Source organism: Elephas maximus, chromosome 5 (genome assembly GCF_024166365.1).
Source record: "Elephas maximus indicus isolate mEleMax1 chromosome 5, mEleMax1 primary haplotype, whole genome shotgun sequence".
Taxonomy (NCBI): Eukaryota; Metazoa; Chordata; class Mammalia; order Proboscidea; family Elephantidae; genus Elephas; species Elephas maximus.
The window spans coordinates 38,166,595-38,185,475 of NC_064823.1; the positions used below are offsets into that span (position 1 = coordinate 38,166,595).

Genomic DNA, 18,881 nt, shown 5'->3' on the forward strand with positions numbered 1-18,881 from the left:
TACTTACTGTTAGAGAAATGGTTAGAAGTTATGTTTGTGAGAATTGGACACAAATCTATGGGTGGCACAAACAGTAAAGTGCTCAACTACTAGCATGGCAGTTCGAATCCACCCAGAGGCACCTGGGAAGAGAGGCCTAGTGATCTGCTTCTGGAAGGTCACAGCCTTAAAACCCTGTGGAGCAGTTCTACTTTGCACATGAGTTTGAGGTGTCTGTAAAAGACCCAAGAGAAGATATCAAGTAGCCATGCACCCATTTCTTCTTCTGTGTGCTCTGTCTCAGGTAATGGCATCATTGTCCTTCAAGTCACCAAGGCTGAACACCTGTCATCAGTAACCACCCCACATCTGTTATTGATTCTACAGCTAACAAGTAGCCTATATACATCCCTAACTCTCCATTTCCCTGATATGCTACCCTGGATCATGCCCCTGTCAAGAAGCCTGCTATGGATTGAATTGTGCCGCCCCCAACACCCCCCCCCCCAAAAAATATGCTGAATTCCTGGCCCTTGTACTTGTAGATGTGATCCTGTTTAGAAATAGGGTTTTTCTTTGTTACATAAATGAGGTCACAATATTGTCAGGTGTATTCTAAACCTAATCACTTCTGAATTATCCAAAGATCAGGATAGACAAAGAGACACTGGGGAAGACACACCATGTGAGAATTGTCTACAAACCAAGAAACACCAAGGAACCAAAAAATGCCCAGAACTACTGACAAGGAATGAGTCAACACAGCTGAGATCCTGATTTGGACCTTTAGCCTCCAGGACTGTGAGAAAATAAATTTCTGTTCTTTAAAGTAATTTAACATTTGTTACAAACTCCATCAGGGTCCTTTTTGAACCAACCATGTAGTTTTCGGACAATGGAGAGATCCAGGTCAGTCAGGGCAAGGGAAGGAACAATCAGGGGCTGCTGAGCAGTGGCTATTTACCAACCATTACAGAAGAATTTTAACATTTTAACAGCCAGCATGGCCCTACTAACATGTGCCCCTGAATGTTAGCCTGGCCCCTCTCATGTATCGCAATAGTCTTATGACTTGTTCTTTTCCTTCCCATTCTTCCTCCACTGAGCCCATTCTAAACACTGTACTACTCTTTCTTAAACACAGAAATAAACTTATTACTTTGCTCCTTTAAAGACCCAGGAAATGGTCCTTCCTCCTTGGCATGTTATACTAGGGTTTTCAGAATCACAATCTGAAATTTTCCTGAGTGCTCTCCTGCAATTTGCTTGGCTGCAGGCATGCTGAACCCTTTACCGTTCTTCCAGTGTAATATGCTTTTGCCTGTTGTTTAGCTTTGTCTGGAAGACCCTTCCTTCCCCATGTCCTCTACCCAGCAAAATTCCGTCTTATTCTTAAAGCCCTTTCCATATGTCACCTCCTCGGAGATTGTATTTCTGTCACTGATCCTCCTAGACAGGATCAATCACTCCATCTTCTGAATTCATATTGTACATCTTCTACCTTGCAGGTTTTTACAAAACATCATCTTTGAATTCTTGGTACCTAGCCCAGTGTCTGGTAAATACTAAATAAAATGTTTTTGGATGAATTCATGATGTGACCTCAGCTTAATTTTATTTTGTGTGAGTCAAACCAATGGTATTGCCAAGCTTCTAGCTGCTATGTCTAGAAATGTGTTAGTCCTTATTGATGCTTAACAGATTTTTATATGTATATGTTCATGTCATTAAGGATGTGTATTTGTTTATTTATTGGCCTGTTCAGTTGGCTAATTATGTCTGAGAGGGACTGCTGACCAATCAGTATTTCTTCAGAAGGCCAGGCTGTGTTTGTCAAAGGTTTTGAGAGAGGTGGTCCGTGGAGAGAGCATGAGCAATCAGGGGTTCAAATTGTGACCTTGAGCAAGTTACTCAACTTCTCTAATCATTCATTTTCTTAACTGTGAAATGGGACTAAGAACACCTCTCTTTTAAGGTTGTTGTGAGAATTGGAAGAACTCCCACATATTATTAGATGACCAGTAAATGGGAAGAATCTTTCCAAGAAGCAGGCCTTTGACAAGAGTGGTCCTGTCTCTTCATTCTGGAGGAAGTGTTTCCAGGACATGAAGTGGGTCTTCTCTTTCTTTTTCATTTCTCTCAGTGCTCTGCATCAACTGTCTGGCACATATTGACACTCAGTAAATATTTGTTGGATGAGTGAATGGATGAAAATAGAGTTTATATTCACTTTTTTTTTAATGCATTCTGATGAAAAAGATTTCAGCTATTAAAGCCCCAAAGTGCATAGTTAAAGATTAAAAACTCTTTTGAGAAAACCAGTTGCTAAAAGAATCATGGTGCAAGTCCCTATTACTGTTTTTGCATTCTCTATTACTGACATGAAAACTAGCACCTGGAATAAATGATTCTTTACTAGTTTTAAGAACATTTTTGTGAACCAAAAGCTTATTCATGGAGGGGATTTTGTTGTTTCTATTGACAGCGTCTCACCCTCTTACCTGGTCCTCACACCACGTAACTGTCTTTCTTCAACCTGACATTTCATTTCCTGATAAATTCATACTTTGGTTGTTTTTTACTAAGACCCTTCTTCACCCTCTCTGCTCCTAAGTTAATCACACTAGGCTTTTCAAAAAAGCATTTCCCTGCAATCTTGTAATGACCAACTCTTATATTCATTTAGCATGTTTAAATTCTTGACGCTTTAATATTTTAAGTAGTTCAAAACTAAAAATATCATCAATATAGATAGGCACCAAGATTATCTGAAGAAGCATATTAGAAAAAAAATACTCTGGAAGTTAAATTTATCCAACTTTATTCATTCACAAAGATTTTTTCACCCAAGATGGCGTAAGGAAACAACTAAATTTTGTATTTTTTAAATATTTTCTATCTCTCCTCAAGTCAGTGCGAGGTAGCACAGATATTTAAAAATAATGTTCATGGCATAAAGTCTATCAGATTTCCCATTTTCATGGATGCAGAGTTGAAAAGGAAACGGAAAATGATATCCTTCTTCTGACCCTGCTTCATCTCTTTGGCTTGTGCTTTAATCAACCTATAAATATTACCCTGTGTCTCCCCGAAGAGGCACTATGCTAAATTCGGAGCTGATGGAGCATGCTCCCTCACGGTGCAGAAACTGACGCAGGGAGAGGCTGGCCCCCACCAGCATCAAGATCCCCAAACCTGCACAGAGAATGCTCTCAAGCAGGCTAACAACTCCTTTGCAGCCCGATCTGCTCCCTATAACACAGACATGCAAATCCAAATACGCCCTTTCTCTCACTTTTTAAAAGTTTTATTTTAAGATTTTAATTGTATAGAAATGGTTCTTTTTAGAAGAGTGGATGCTATTGGAAAAATTGCAAAGGGTGGCATCCACATTAAAGCTGGTGTCCTCATTCCCTGGTGTCCCAGAAGCAAGGACAGGCCGTCCTACTTAGAACTCTGCTGCGACAGCCCAAAGCCAAGCTCGACAGAAGCCAAGGCTAAATGCCTTCGATACTTTTTTGAAAAATCCATCAAAGGTTTTGCTGAATGATATTTATAAGGGCCTTACTGTTCTCTTTCACAAACTGAAATGCCCTTCTCCGACACTTGAAAAAAGTTGCTGGTGCTTTTCATCTTTCCCTTTCAGAGTGTAAACATTGTTTTGAGTGAAAAGAGCTGAAGGAGCGCTTACTTTCCCTTGAAATTTTATTTTTAAATAAGAGAGGGAGAAAATCCTTTTTCTGACTTATACTAATAATACAGGTCAAAGTGTCAGGCGATATACAATTAGATGGAAAACAAAAAAGGTTCCCCCTCTTTTTCTCACAGTACAATGGCACTAGAATATAAATTACCAATGAAGATGAAATAATACTTCAAAGCCGGCAGGGCAGGCCAGTGCAGTGTTTACAAAGTATTTTCTATGGCATGATGAGACATTAAAGATGATGGTAACCCATGGACTTGAGGGTGTTGCTGAATAGTCTAAAACTAGCATGAGGTAGGATTTTAGGTCCTCATAGCCTGTGACCCCGTGATATGCTTTGTTTCACCAGGGCAGCTGCAGTTATCAACAGATGTTTCAGCAATAAATAATTGGTATCATCTCGGAAAAGACCCATCTACCTGGGGAGAGGGCATAATACCAAAAACACTGCCCGGCTATTACAGCCACATTAATCTCCCATCTCTCCAGGTTTCTTGGGGAGCGTCCTGCAGGTGTTTTTTCTGGGAGAGAGCGGACAAACTCTCTCAAGTCAGCAAGCTTTGTGTGGAGTGTAAAAGAGGTTGGCCCCTGCCATAAATTTCTGTCTGTGGCCACACACCAAAGGAAAAAGGACGGGGGGTTGGGGGTGGGAAGAGAAGAGGGGGAGTAGGGAGGGAGGAAATGGAAGAGGCAGCCGAGACAGAAAGTAACACACAAAACGCATGTAATTTTTCCTGAGTTCAGGTTAAGCGAGTGAAAATATAAATGGCCCTTAATTTTATAAGACCAACTCGTGCACTATAGGAAACAGTTGTTGATGACTTGCCTTTTCCTTAGGTATCTTATGTGTAACTTTGATGCGTTATTTGTGTGGTTGACTTAAAGACAAAACGTTTGTCCTTTAAATGTAACGCTAATTTTAAAAATGGGGAGGAAACTTTTTATGGGAAGGATTCATATCAAAGGAAAAAAGAAACAGAAAAACAAGGAAAAGTTCAGATTAACGGACAAACTGTAAGAAAGAGATAATAAGAGAATTGAAAAGACAGGACAGCAGCATTTATTTATTATGTAATAATGGAATTATACAATTAATCAATTATTAAAATGTGACCATCCAATTCCAGTAGAGTCTATATTGAAACCAATAGTATAACGGGACAAAAACAGAGAATATACTCCAGCCACTTTTAACAAGCCGAGATATTGAAAGTAGCACAGTTTTGAGCAGCTTGGCTCATAGGGTGCTATAGTCCTTGGTATTTACAAAACAGAGTGGTTTAGCAATTGTGCACTTGGGGTCTGACACAATAGGAAAGCATACTAAAAGTCTTTAGGAGATGTGGTTGCTTAATTTATAGCTCTCTGGGTAAGCTAAACAAAATGATTCTCAGAGTTCAAAAAGCTCCCTGATTAAATACATTAAGAACTAAATAAGTCCTAATAGATTGATTCTTAGAGCTACCATTGAGCAGCCTTGTGAGCTGGGCATAAACCTCTTAAATTCTGTATGGCTCCATCTCCCTCATATGAAACCTCTGTGATCTACAGAGAAGTAACGGACTCTTAAAACAGTCTAACAACTATGAGCAGCTTGTCTCCAAACTTACATTCATCCCCAAATGCAGTAAGACTTGAATTTTTAAACATATTGCCTTTGGATTTTCAGCTGATGTCACTACCAGCTTTAAATGTGGTGGTGGTGGTGGGGGCGGTGACCTGGTGGTTGCAGAATAGAATTAAATAGAGGCGTAAAACTCTGGTAATAATGGTATCCTGTATCACAGCCTCTCAGCCTATGGTCAAAATTCAGAGGCAATTTCTAAGCTCCATATGTCAAATCAGGGGGTCACTCCCTCTGTGAGGGTCTTCCGCTCTCACCTTAGAATCCTTGTAAAGTTCTTAGATGACGTTGGCTGAATCATACAAGGGCTCGCCAAGCAAGCGAAGCAACCATTGGCTCACTGGGAATGGCTCCAGGCTAAAACAGGTCTCTGAACTTACAGAAAAGAAACTCCTTTTCTTGTTAGGCTTACACAACCTCCACACTGGATTCTCTTCCTCCTCCTGCTTCAGAAATCCCTTTATGCCTCACCTTGCCTCTTCTCCATTCAAATCCCTCTCCGGCAGACCCTTCCCTTTCATTCACCACTTTTCTCTTTAAGCAGTGGTCCTCAAACTTTAGCATCTATCAGAATCATCTTAAGGGCTTGTCTAATATAGGCCGCTGGGCCCTACCCTCAGAATTTCTGATTTGGTAGCTCCAGTGGCCCAAGAATGTGCATTTCCAACAAGTTCCAAATGATGCTATGCTGTTATCCTGGGACCTCACTTTGAGAACCACTGCTTTAGAGCAGCAGTTGTCCAATAATATGGTAGCCCCTAAAAAAAATTCTTAATTAATTAAAATTAAGATTTTAATATACTTCCTCAGTCATACAATCAGATTTCAAGTGCTTAATAGCCACATAAGGAGCCCTGGTAGTTAAAGTGATCAACTGTTAACTGAAAGGTCAGTGGTTCAAAACTACCAGTGGCTCCCAGGAAGAAAGATGTGGCAGTCTGCTTCCGTAGAGATTTACAGCCTTGGAAACCTGATGGGGTCGCTATGAATTGGAATCAACTCTATGGCAGTGGGTTTTTAATAGCCACACGTGTCCAGGGCCTAATGTGTTGGACAGGGCAGATATAGAGCATTTCCATCATTGCAGAAGGTTCTACTGGGCAGCCTGCACCCTGCTTTAAACAAGTCTCAGGGCTTCTACCTTTGCTTCCAAGTTCTTCACTTAGGGTTTCTGAGGGAGCATGACAGTCAGAGGAGGTGGCTGTGAGTCATAGCCCCACCATTTACCGGCGGCCTATTCCCTGGGCAAGTTAATCTCCCTGCACCTTCATTTCTTCATTTGTAAAATGGGATGACAGTAATAATAACCACTGCAGAGTTATTTTGAGAATTTAGTAAGATGATGCATGTGAAAGTACTTTGTAAACTCTACGATAGTAGACAAATTATAGTCATTATTCAACTCCACTTCTCTACTAATATCAAGCATGCTTATTTAAAGCCCTGGCTTATCATCAGATTCTTTCCAAGTACTCACTTTCCTTTGCCTGCAGTCTCCCGTCTGCTTAAATCTACTTTGTTTGTTTGTTTTGTAGGTTGGAGAAGGTGGGAGGCTTCTTGTTTCTATTAAGTCTCTAAAGATGCTGCTATGGGTACATAGATCCAGGTGTCTTTCCCAGTTTTTTGCTCTGATCAGCAAAGACAATGTTTATACATTTATTTTGGGATAAACCAAACATCACCACATGTAAACAGGTAAGAAAAAAATTTTTTAGGATACTGTCATTGATTCTAGGACCCTGGTGGTGCAGTGGTTATGAACTACGGCTGCTAACCAAAAGGTCAGTAGTTCTAATTCACCAGCTGCTCCTTGGAAACACTTCGGGGCAGTTTTACTCTGTCCTATAGGGTCTCTATGAGTTGGAATTGACTCGACGACAATGAATTTTTTGGTCATTGATTCTAATGTCAAATATATTTTTATGTGAGAAAAAATATATGTACGCTAGTAGACTTTCTTCTTTGACAATTATCTGAGAGAAGGTGTATAAAAAGCAATGCTACCAAAAAGGAAAGTGGCACTTCTTATAGCATCCCTAGAACCTAAGCTTAAATTCTGAGCATAAATTCTGAGTTTTATGTGTTTTTCTTGGAGTTTTCTCCAGTCTAGGGTGGGGGTACCAGTTAGATTACTTTCCAATGACTGAACTGAGGAATAAACACGTAATTGACTTTGACTTGATGCTTCCTGAACAGTCTTAATCATTGGGAGATAAGAGAGTGAGCAGGACCCCACATAGGACCCAAGGAAGTGACACTCCAGACTTTAATTGCTTAATGAGTTAAGTCACATTGACAGAACAGCAGTGAATTTATATTTTTAAGCTACCTAACTTTTACAAAGTGGCATTTCAAAATAAAACCTCTATGAGACATGGTAAAATCACAGCTACCACTTCTGGCCCACCAAGAGTGTGTAAATATTTCATGATGACGGGCTTCGCATCAGACCCACTGGCCACCCCTCTTCGCTTTTACTGGATTTGGATTTCCAACAGAAGGTCTTATTGGGCAAGTGACACTTTTCTAACCGCTGTTTCCCCACATTAGTCAACCTGGCAGAGCTGACCATAAGGAAGAGGGCTGTTTTGTGCTTCAAAGAAATTTAATCTATGAGACCACTTAGAGTCTAAGTGCCTTGCTTGGGGGTGTCAGAGGGACAGGTGGTGTGGCTCTTCCTACCAGTAACTGCTGCAGCCCGGCGCCAATCACATCCTGCAGGTTTGTTTTGTCCTCTGGGCCCACGGCTTGTTTGTACTGCCACTTTTCAGGCACGAAGGGCCACTTCATTTCCTTTGCCTCCTGGATCAGGGTCCTTAACTCACTGGGAAGTGAAGCTGAAAAGGTCAGAGTTCAGGTAAGGAAATTGCAGTCAAAGAAAAGGCTGTTGAGCTACCAATGTTATGATGAAACACCTCAGCTACGAAAAAAAATTTCCCTACCTCTTGCTGCCTGGCTTAAGCCGTTGGATCTGACTGAAAGAATAATAGCGAGAGGCTATCTGTCAGGGGTGGCCTTAGTCTACTTTGCCCTACAGGTAAATTTGGGTAGTCAGGCATTAAGAAAGGTTTTTAGCAGGAAGTAAAGCACTTCACTGACTATCTCTGCATGAAGAATCAGAGAAAGGAATGAAGGAAATATTATTTTCCCTGTAAAATGAGAAAGGGACTGAGACGGAATGGCATTTTACGCTTGTGGCAGCTGGATAATGCAGCGTCAATTTGTACAACCCTTTTTCACTTCTTCAAGACTTCACCTTACTTTGTACCTTTATTATGTACTACATGTGAACAGAGAAATAAATATTAGAGATACGTATTAGGTGTTAAATGGTACCTACTAATCACGGAGATGGCCCTGTTTTATATTGATGGATATATTAAACATGTTACTGGGCAACAAACATACTTACACAGGTCCATAATACCCTATCCAAATTTCAGCAACCTGAAAAGTTCTGGAAGCTGAACTTGAGTTGATTAGAGACTATTTATAGCCTTGCTTATCTTTTTTTAAAAATTATTTTATTTTTTATTGTAAGAATATAATCCAGTGAGATCAGTTACAGTAATCATGTTTTACAACCATCACCAACATCCTTTGCCAAATTTTCCATCTCCATCAACAAAAACTGGAAACCCTGGTGGCGTAGTGGTTAAGTGCTACGGCTGCTAACCAAGAGGTCAGCAGTTCAAATCCTCCAGGTGCTCCTTGGAAACTCTATGGGGCGGTTCTACTCTGTTCTATAGGGCCGCTATGAGTCGGAATCGACTCGATGGCAGTGGGGTAAACAAAAACTCAATGATTCCTAAACAATAATTACCCCCATTCCACCTCCCTCCCACCCCTGGTAACCACTACTGAACTCTGATCTCCATATATGGGTTTACTCTAGGTACTTCATATTAGTGAGATTATACAATATTTGTCCTTTCAGGATTGACTTATTTCACATATAATAAAATATTACTCTGCCATAAAGAAAAATGAAGTCCTAAGACATGCTACAAAATGGATGAATCTTGAAAACATGCTGAGTGAAATATAGCCTTGCTTTGCATACTTAGTGTGCTTATTTGAGAATTTTGCTGCAAGAATTTTCATGAGTTTGATTATAGTTGCTGCCTCAGCTTTTGTTGGAGTGTGAATGTAACATATGGTACACGTGCCATACTACCTCCTTAACATTTGAAAAATTGTGCATTCTGAAACACATATGACCCCCAAAGTTTTGGATAAGAGATTACAGTCAGTGATTCGAACCTACCAGCTGCTCTGAAGGAGAAAAGACCTGGCGATCAGCTCGTATAAAGATTTCAGCCTAGGAAACCCTATGGGGCAGTTCTACTTTGGCCTATAGGGTCGCTATAAGTCGGAATTGACTCGACGGCACACAACAACAATAACCAGCTATATAAATCTCTATGCACTTGTCTCATAGGCATCTCAAAGTCAACATATATAAACTCTGATGGTTGCCACCCCTCCCCACCCCTGTATCCTCTATTGTGGTGAACTTTAATCTGAACCTTTTTTTCTAACTCAGGTTGTTTGTTTCCTCCCTGTATTCTCTACTGTGGTGAGTGGTACCACCGTCCGTTGAGTTATACAAATCAGAAACAAACTCAGAAGTCATTCTAGACTTTTGCTTTCTTTCAATGCCTGAATCTAATTGGCTCTTAGATCTTATGGACTCTAAAATCCATTTACTCCTCTTCATCATCTGTAATTTTTGCCCAAATTACTGCTTCCAATTCCTTTTTGGAAAACACAGGATGGATCAGCCCATTGCTTTGCATAAAATTGTTCAACTGTTTTTCACTTGCTGTTCTTGCTGTCAGGATTACCTTTCCCCCAACCCCTTCGTGGTTGTGCTCAGGTCTACTAACTTCAGCATTCAACACAAACACTGCTGGATGTTCCTTTCAGCATCTCTCTCTCTGCTCTGCAGCCATGTCTACCTCTCTCACAGGACTGTGAGAATCCTGTCTTATCTCTTCTGTAAAGCACACCATAATGGTTATGAGAAGGATTCAGTCTTACATCAATATGAAACATGTTAAATAAAACAAAAGAGATACGACAAAGAGAGCAAGAGACAAAAAGGAGAGAATGGAGGGAATCTAACTCTGCCATGGTCCATGATGCTTTTTGTGGCCTTGTTGCCAACTGGGCAAATGTAAGGAAGTCTATCTCAACAAGGTGGGGAAAGACTGGCTGGTACTGAGGGAATATCAGATGGGCCACATCAATGAATGATCTAGATTGATTACTAAGGATGACATACAAGTATCACACTGAAATCATCGTGCCTATTCAGCAAACCGGAACTACTGAGCACCTACTCCAGTATGGCAGCTCCCCTCCAATGAAAGCAGAGCCACAGGATTAGGGACCTATATAGTCACATTCTGTGGGAAAGCCTGGTTCTCTTTCTCTTACCGACAGATTTCAACTTCTGAATGTTTCCAGTGTATGTGCAGAGAAAATTCCTTAAAGGACAGTTCTTGGTAGCTCTTGAATAGGAGGACCATTCAGTCCTATTTGCTTAGGGTAGTCCTGGTTTATGGTTGTTGTCCTGGCATACTTATTAGTAGTCTCCCTTTTCATTTTCAAAAGTGTCCCAGTTTGACTGATAAATGGCATGGGCATGCTATCCCTGAGTGAACACAGGTAATCAAAGGATAACAGAAATGTAATTTGGGGGTTCATAGAATTTCATCATACTTCAGGACTGAATAGTTGGAACATTTTCAAGTTTCTTCATAATAATGGAGGAAATCTATTCTTTATAACTCATTCTTGCCTGCTCCACACCACCCTTACACTAAGGGTTATGTCAGGACATACACTCTAGTGGTGACTACTGAAATAAAAGCTGCCTCTAAAATATGGTTTTTTAAAAAATACATTTTCAAAACGTATCTCTGTGATACATGCTATAACGTGGATGAACCTTGGAAACATTATGTTAAGTGAAATAAGCTAGACGCAAAAGGGAAATATTGTTTGATCCCACTTATATGAAATATCTAGAACAGGCAAATGCATAGAAACAGGGGTAATGGGGAGCTATAGCTTAATGGCTACTGAGTTTCTGTTTAAGGTGATGAAAAAATTTTAGAAATAAATAGTGGTGATGGTTCCAAACATTGTGAATATAATTAATGACACTGAACTGTACACTTAAAGTGATTAAAATGACAGATTTTATGTTATATTTATTTTAAAATTAGCACAATAAAAAAATGTTATCTCTGATTGGATCTCAGTTTCTTGTTCATCTCTGGAGAAGTTACTAGGGGTAGTCACCCATGCTGACAAGGACAATTTCTGAGGGAAAAGGATGGGGTTGGGAGGAGGAGAGAAAGGAATAAAAACTGCAGTGTTTGTGTTCCAGAGTCCGCTCGACTCACCCTGCCGCCATAAGTGACCCTGTACTAATGCCTTTCTCTCAGGCTGACGACATCGGCGGCAGCACCACCCGTCTGTTAGAGCTGCTCAGAAACCACCTGCTGAGGGAAGGCTCTGCCATTAGACTGCGTCCAATCAGCCCACCGATCCCTGTGCTCTACACGGGCACTACATTGTGGTCAGTTAATGCTAGGATTATCACTGGCTCAGCACAGGAGCTGTCCTGCTTTGGTTTGTGGGATTCAGCCAACCCGGGCCATCATCCCCACACAGAGCAGGAGCATCCTCTCCCCCTCTGATCACTTATTTCCCCCAGCAGCCTACCTAAAAAAAAAAAAAAAGGCTGAGTCTAATTTAGTGATTTTATAGCTGAGACTTGCCTTATCTGGAACTAAGCTGATTATCTCTCTTGTTCTGTGGCATTTGAGAAGAAAAAGACGAAGACAATGCTACCTGATTAGGGGGTTCAGAGTCTTCCCTAGGGAGTGCCTAAAGGTTAAAGGAATTTGGGTTGAGGAGACAAAGGATGTTGTGTAGTAAAAGCACAAGAGGGAAGCTCTTCAGGAGAAACAGCAGCACACTGCCTCCGCAGAGAACGAGGTCCAGCGACAGGGCGTGTTTTAGAGGTGTCGAGCACCTGCCATTCCCTCCCTGCTGGCACACACAGGTGTGATCTCAGCTGACTGGCACGTTTATAACTGACAAAGCCACACGTTGATGTATCTGGCTAGTAAAGGAGGAAAGACACATGAGCTAAATTTGTGAAATGACTGGATAAAAAACTGACCGCACTGTATCTCGAAAAGAGCACAAATGATAGGCTCCTAAAGTCTCCCTGTAAAGATGTATGTGCCTATATATGGGAATGGAGTCCTGGTGGCACAGTGGTTAAGTGTTTGGGTAACCAAAAAGTTGGCAGTTGGAATCCATCAACCACTCTTTGGAAACCCTATGGGGCAGTTCTACTCTGTCCTAAAGGGTTGCCATGAGTAGGAATCTATTTGATGGCAACAGGTTTGGTTTTTTGTTTACATATGACAATGAGGAGGCCTGGTGGCACAGTGGTTAATCGCTCATCTGCTAACTGAAGGGTCAGCGGTTAGAACCTACCAGCCGCTCCTCAGGAGAAAGATTTACAGCCTTGGAAACTCTACGAGGCAGTTCTACTCTGTCCTATAGGGTCCATTGGGGTTGCTCTGAGTCAGAATCTGCTTGATGTCAATGAGTATATATCAGAATGTGGGGAAAAGACTCTCCCTAAACATTTTCCCACTGCACAATGAACAACAACAAAAGAGATCAGGAATGTATGTGTTACGTGGGAATCTTATTTCTGAAAGGGAAAACAAAGCACCAAAAATGTACAGAAAAATGTTAAAAGGAAGTAAAAAGGACACATAGGAAAGGAGGAAAAATTATTAGAGTTCTTGAAAAAAAAAAACTAAGAAAAAAGGTCTGCCTCTTCAAAACTGACTAAAGAAGAAATAATAATTGCCTTAATTGTCTAGGTTTGCCTAGATTGAAACTTCCCCAAAACAGCGACTTACCTAGAACTATGAATGTGCAAGCTATGAAATGAGCAATAAGCCAAATTCTTAAACCTTGATAATGATATAATCGGTATTTGTCAATGTGAGTGGATTTATTTCACATATAGCATGAAATGGATCAAAATAAAAAAGAGAGAGGGAGAGATGGGACTGGTGAGATGACATATTTATGGAAGCTGTAGAAGCCTATGGAAACTGATGAGGCACAAAATCCTACTTTGAAAAAAAATTATGTGCCACCATTCAGAAGTTGCTTTAATTTTTTAATAATTGAAATTTATGTGCACCAGCCAACTTGGACCCTTTGTTCTACTTGAACTAAACTGTTTCTTGTAGCCTCAGGTTTACTGAAGCCTAAAATTAAAACTGACAGCAATTCACTGCAACAAAGTAGGCTTCTTCCCCTGCCTGTCCGCCTGCAGCCCATGTCCCATTCATGCCCTAGAAATCCACTCATCTCTTGGTGGTCATCTGCCAAGAGAAGAAAAATAGGGCAGAGATGAGAACGTGTCGTTTAGGCAGGGGAGGGGAGCGTGAACCCGCTGGCTCACACCCCTGGTGTCTCCCATCAGGACCTCACCTCTGCACTGCTGGTCCTCTCTCTTGTCCTCCTCTGACACGTCTGACGCCTTCAACAAGAGCTGGTCCAACACTTCCTTGCACTCTTGCAGTAGTGCAGCTACAGCTACAGCTTTTTGATTATTCATGATGATTACCCTCCCTCGACGATGAATTGGGTGTCCTGGGTCTACAGTGATCAATTACCTAGGAAGAGACATCGATTCTCAATAAAGGAGGCCCTTCAAGGCGAGGTACCTGGTGAACAAAAGAGAGGGAAAGATGATTAACACAAGCATCATCAATTATCTGTAAGACTCAAGCAGGGAGGGATAATAGAGCAAACACATGAAAATACATGATGGCCTCTGAGGACTTTATTAGGGGAGTGTGTGAAATTACTGCAAGGCTTGGTCTAGATGGGCAGCGCCTTGGAGGCACCCAAGGGCAGTAGGGAGAGGATTCTGATGAGGGCTCCTGGTTACCCAGAGTGCAGTCAGTGAAATCACATGGATCCAGATGAAATGAATACACACTATGATTTATATATCTTCTGCAGACTTCACATCAGTGCCTCTGGATCCCAGAAGCACAACACTTTCTGCCTCTCTGGAAGCCTGCAGGAAGCATCTGGCTAAGGGTTCCAATATTTGGAAGCAGGCATTTGGGAATATGTTTACCACTCTCTTAACCTACTGCCGATTTCCCCTGTGAAGTATTTTTTATACAGTTTGGAATAAGATAGGCAATGACAAATGTCAAATTTAAAGCTCTTCACTGTCAAGCACATTGCTGAATAAAATAGCAAAATGGTGTCCCAGAACACCCAATTCCTAAACCTATCACATGGATGGTCTATCATAAGAATGGATGGATCCACTTATATTGCCATTTAACATATATACATTTGAAGGATTTCTTATGTAAATATAAGCATGATATAATGAACTCTACAGTCAAGGTAACTTCAAGAACAAAACTTACTGACACTATAAAAATGCCTGGCAAATAAATAGAAAAAGTTACTTGATCAGTAACTTTTTTTCTTTTTTTGGTCCATCTTTCCTCTATTACATTGCAAACCAAATAAAGGAAATTATTCCATTTCTGACTTTGCCAGAGTAGATGGTGGAGCTCCTGTCTGGCCTAGACATTCTCATAGGGCATGCAGAATTTATTACACAAGAAGAGAGTCAGAAAGGGAAGAAAGTAACAGATATATGGATGGCTCTAGTTCCTCTGTCCCCCAGCTTATCTATGCAATGAAATAAGCCAAAACCGTGAACTATGTATTGGTTAAAAAAAACACGAAAAAACCAAAACCTAACCTGTGGCTGTCGAGATGATCCCAATTCATACTCATAGCGACCCTATATCAACCCAGAGGACAGAGCAGAACCATCCCATAGGGTTTCCAAGGAGCAGCTGATAGATTCAAACTGCTGACCTTTTGGTTAGCATCTGAGCTCTTAACCACTGCATCACCAGGGCACCTATGTATAGGTAAAAAAAAAAGAAAAAAAAAAATTTTTTTTTCTTTTTTTTTTTTTTTACCTATACATAGTAGAGGTAAAATGTACTTTTCTATCCAACAACCTCATTTTACGAAGTTGATTTTTCAATCTGAAATAGGAAAAAGCATTTTCTTTTTCATTTTTTTCTATTCTATGACTTAAGAGGAACAGAGAACAAAGGATCAGTCAACTATGCAATCTAAATTTGGAGTTTCTCATGCTGTCCTGGTTGATATACTCCTTATGTTTTGGGTGGTGTGACAAGGAATTATGAGGGAACTCATGAACAAATAAAACTGTGCACCATAATATAATTTTCATAGTACATATCCCTTTTGTTAAAAGGCTTATACAAAAACAAAGAAAAAAAAAAAAGCCCCATTTGCCAGTAAGTTGATTATGACTTATGGAAACTCCATGTGTGTCAGAACAGAGCTGCACTCCATAGGGTTTCGAATGGCTGATTTTCTGAAGTAGATTGCTAGGTCTTTCTTCCAAGGTGCCTCTGGGTGGACCTGAACCACCAGCCTTTTGATTAGCAGCTGAGTACATTAACATTTGCACCATCCAGGGACTCATGCCTTTAGGGTAGAAAATAGCCTTCCTTTATTGGTAAATTAAAATAAATTTTAATTGTTCTGTTCCTGAATGTGGTTTAAAGCAGGGATGGCATGTAGTAATGAAAAGAGGACCTAGAAATAGAAAACTAGTACACATACTACTACTACTCAGACATTTGTGGATTAATCCCACTTAATCTTCTTTCATTAACTATTTGTGAAACTTCTGAGATTTACTTTTCTCACCTGTATTTTGAGGGAGTGGTTGCAAAAATTGTTAAGATCCTTCTCACTCTAAAATTATACATCCAGGAGCAGTCTAGGTGACCAGATTGTCTCTTGCTGAAGACTATCTGCTATTTATTTACTGAAAAATCCCCAGCAATTTTGAGAACTTTTGAATATAATATTTTTAAGTATCTTTTTGTCTGTGGCTTAGAAATGTTGGCTTAAATTTTAGAAGTTGATTACTAAATAAATGTATTTCTTTGCTATCATATCCTAGCTTGAAATCCCAGTTTTTGAGGCATAGGATCATAAATCTCTTCCTTTAGTTCAAGTGCTGTAAAAGAGAGATAAGATATGTGGCTCTACAAGGGCAAACAACAGGACTGGACCTAATCATTTGGGTAAAGCTAGGTCAGGTCAAGGGAAGCTTCCCTGAAGATGCGACGCCTGAATTCAGCGTTGAAAGTAGAACTGGACTTAATGAAGTTAAAACGGTGCCATGGAAGGAAAAACAAGAGAGAATTAAAGAAGGGCCAGGTTGGTTGAACTAAAAAGATAAAAGGATATAAGGCTAGAGAGGTTAGCAGGAGCCGTGCAAAGCCTTGAGTGCCAGGTCAGGAATTTTGTCTTTATCCTGAGAGTGATAGGAAACTACTGGTGGCATAGGAATATGACCAGATTTGCATTTGGAAAAAAAAAATCACCCTGGTTCTGGCTGCAGTGTGTATTAGAAAGGCATTTGGGGTGGGAGAAAAGGCAATGAGTGTAGATAGATCCGTTAGGTAATTAATGCAATAATCCATGTGAGAGACGCTGGCCTTTGGACCAGAGTAGCAATGTTAGAGATGTAGAGAAGTGGGCAGATTTGAGAGATGGGTAGGCAGTAAATGCACTATCAGTGTTGGATGGCTATGAATGTATTACGGATGAGTCCCCGGTTTCTGCCTTGTCACAGCTCAAAACTGAATGGACAATGGTGCCATATTTTGAGACAGGAAACATGAAAGAGATCATCTAGAAAAAGACAAATACATCTTCTATTTTATATTTTAGCAACAAAGATAGTAAGAGAGATAAATCATACTGGCCACAATAAGCAATCGAATCTTAACCATGAAAACATTTCCAAAAAGAGGCAGGATTTCAAAGATAATTAATTTTTAGGATTCATGACTCCCCAAAATGTACTAAAGACGTTCTTTATGCTTTTTGCAAGTTATAGTATTTTCCCTTTCCACTCCAGAATTCAGGGAGAGACAATAGGAAGAAAATACTGTAACATGAGAAACACTTTGGAATCCAGCCATCTGTCCAGACTTGTATGGCTCATTGTTAGGTAAGCATAACAGAGGCTGGAGCCCAGGAAACTTTCCTTCAGGCAACAATCCCCCTGGAAATTTTGGTCAGCTTCACTTATAAAAGAATCATTTTCAATGCCAACGCATATCAATTTTTGCTCTCCTGAACTGTGGCATTCTCTGAGCAATACTTTGTAAAATCAAATAATGAAAGTCTCCCAAATGTTTTATAATCTATAGATTGTTTTTCTATTTTAAGACCCCCCCCACCAATATTTTTTGTTAAAAATCAAATGGAAAGAGGCGGGCAAAAAGAGTCAAACATGAAAACAGATAACATAATCTATAATATGTTTGCCTTATAATAGCATCAGATACTCAACAAGGTTAGAATCATACATTCCAAGGCACAGGTACACACACATCACCAAATGGTCACATGTTTATACATTCTGCATTTGATTTCTACATGTGTGCTTCAGTTCTATTGGTGGCCTAGAATTTATCTGAGTGGCTGAGTATATAACTAATAAATCAACCATCATCAGAAATAAGGAACACTCCCCCCCATAAAAAAAAAATGCCCCAACCCATTGCTGTCGAGTCGATTCTGACTCATAGCAACCGTATAGGACAAAGTAGGGTTTTCGAGGATGTAATCTTTACGGAAGCAGACTGCCACATCTTTATCCCATGAGAAATAAGCAAACCAATGGGTTATTTAAAATAAATTTTTTTTTTTGGCATCTGTGTGAGTCTTTCACCGGGTGATTAGTACCCTTCTTAGAGGCTGGAGCAGGGAAAATAAAAGGACCCAAAAGTGTTCCATGGTCTACTGGCAGCCACTTCTACAATAATCCACCAGCCAACTAATCAGTATCCCCAAACAAGAAGATATAAGAGATGGTCTATATTGCCAGAGAGTTTACAATTTAATTAGACGGATAAGACATAAATACATAAAATATCAACTAACTATACAAGAAAGCCAAAAAACCAAACCCTTTGCCTTTGAGTCAATTGCAACTTGTAGTGACCCTATGGGGCAGAGTAGAACTGCCACAACAGGGTTTTCAAGGAGATGTTGGATTAGAACTGCCAACCTTTCTGTTAGCGGCTGTAGCTCTTAACCACTGTGCCAACAGGACATGCTATATAATTGCATTCCCAAAGCTCAGTTATAAGTTATCTTTGTTGGAATTCAATTAGTGATTGATTAGATTCATGAGCAAGCCCTCAGAGCCCATTTAATTCATATGTACATAAATAATTATATGAAAAATAAATTTTCATCTGCATTCAATATAATTATATAGTTTCTATAAGAAAAGGTATTATGGTCTCCAGTGTAGAATAATAAGAATACTTTTCTCCAATCAGTCACCAGCAGTGAAATCCAGGCTTTCTCTCCCTTTCACCCTTCCCTTAGTAACCACACACACAAGCTCTC

The 18,881-nt window shown here is 40.2% G+C and overlaps 1 protein-coding gene across 15 annotated transcripts in view; it reads right to left on the reverse strand.

The window, feature by feature from the left end:
• ALPK1 (alpha kinase 1) overlaps positions 1-18,881 on the reverse strand; it is a 146,998-nt gene that overhangs the window by 56,127 nt on the left and 71,990 nt on the right. For 8 of the 15 annotated variants that reach the window (XM_049885507.1, XM_049885508.1, XM_049885495.1 and 5 more), the window contains 2 exons: positions 13,854-14,089; positions 7,992-8,146 (listed from right to left, as the gene is read on the reverse strand). In XM_049885507.1, the coding sequence (XP_049741464.1) occupies positions 7,992-8,146; positions 13,854-13,980 (282 nt within the window). In that variant the 5' untranslated portion in view covers positions 13,981-14,089. Of the gene's footprint in view, positions 1-7,991; positions 8,147-13,853; positions 14,090-18,881 lie in introns of those variants that run through there. The other 7 variants (XM_049885504.1, XM_049885505.1, XM_049885502.1 and 4 more) reach the window with 2 other exon arrangements.